Source organism: Amphimedon queenslandica, unplaced genomic scaffold (assembly GCF_000090795.2).
Source record: "Amphimedon queenslandica unplaced genomic scaffold, v1.1 AMPQUscaffold_12775, whole genome shotgun sequence".
In the NCBI taxonomy this organism is placed as follows: Eukaryota; Metazoa; Porifera; class Demospongiae; order Haplosclerida; family Niphatidae; genus Amphimedon; species Amphimedon queenslandica.
In genome coordinates this window covers 8,741-10,072 of record NW_003546989.1, presented here as the reverse complement: position 1 = coordinate 10,072, position 1,332 = coordinate 8,741, and the positions used below count along the sequence as shown (strand labels likewise).

At 34.6% G+C, this 1,332-nt stretch overlaps 1 protein-coding gene across 1 annotated transcript in view; it reads right to left on the bottom strand.

Annotated features, from left to right (window-relative positions):
- Positions 1-275: 275 nt before the first annotated feature.
- The window catches only part of LOC109586812 (NADPH--cytochrome P450 reductase-like), a 9,520-nt gene continuing 8,463 nt past the window's right edge, over positions 276-1,332 (bottom strand). Inside the window, exons 4-5 of the mRNA XM_020003025.1 lie at positions 673-797; positions 276-468 (exon numbers count right to left, since the gene is read on the bottom strand). Coding sequence (XP_019858584.1) covers positions 276-468; positions 673-797 — 318 coding nt within the window. The remainder of the gene's footprint in view (positions 469-672; positions 798-1,332) is intronic.

The following is a 1,332-nucleotide window of genomic DNA, read 5'->3' as shown; positions in this document are numbered from 1 at the left end:
AATAATTAACCCATAACTAGCAATAATTCATTAATTCTGCCTGTAAGGTATACCAACTAATACATAAATACATGTACATGTACATGTACATGTATGTGCCATTTTGCTTAATTCCCATGGATTTTCCAAGCAGCGAAATAAAATGAACTAAAACATATTGTCTAGTACCTTAAAATACCCATATATACACGTACATGTAGTACAGCATATGCATATACATGTACATGTACATGTAGAAAGGACAAGGGACAAAAAAAGGAAAAAGAGAGAGTTTCTTACACTTTCTGGTTCTTATATGATCCTAGTCTGTTTGGTTCTCCAGTAAATACTTCATCAGTTGATATCTCAGTATGAAGACTGAACTCATACTCTCTACCAACAGCTGTTGCTTGACTTGAATCTATTTTGAAATACTGCATCACCTCAGGCCACAAACCTTCCTTCCATGTAATGAAATCCTCTTCAATACTATACTACAGAGAAAGATGGAGAGAGGAAAGGAAGAGAGAGAGAAAGCAAAAAGATAGAAAGCCAAGAGCTAGGAAATATGTACAATTGTACATTTTATGCAAGAGCACTGGTATAAGTATTTGTACATTGTACATGTATGTATTATCTATGTGAGTCCTCCTCCTTCTCCTCTTATTAAACCTCATAGAATGTTTCACTTACTTTCCATCATCATCTCCTTCTCCTCTCCCATATATTTTCTCTCCTCCTAATTCTTCTAATCTCTGATCAACGTAACGTCCCATCTCATAATAATGTTCATATGTTTTATTACCCAATCCAAAGACCTATAGTAACAACAACAATAACTAGAAGAATGTAATACATTAAAGGGGTGAGCCTAAGCAAGCCACAGTATAGATATGTGCTGTATGATCTACGACCAAGCAAAGCAATTTTGCATGACTGACTATAAGACTAATTTCATGTAGAGTAGATTTTGACAGGTTTCTCATCACTTCAAGACTAAAGAAAAACTGCAGAAAATAAAGTTATCTTACTGATAGCTTTGAAGGTAGTTAGAAGCAGTGAGAAGATTGCACATCTGCTTTCTTCAGTGTTGCTGCACATGCTTTGAGCAGAAACTAGGCATGCATTTCTCATTGCATTAAAGTCATCAAAGTCCTTTATGTCAATGAAGAAGATTGTATATTTGCTTTCCTAGCCTTCCTTGCTGCAGGAGAAGTCTTTGAACAGCAGTTTAGTCTTATCTTGCTGACAGACTTACAATTGTAATTGTAATTGACATGTATTTCAAACTATGGACTGTAATTGTAATTGTAAATAATGATAAATTACATCATCTAATGAGGCACATTTACA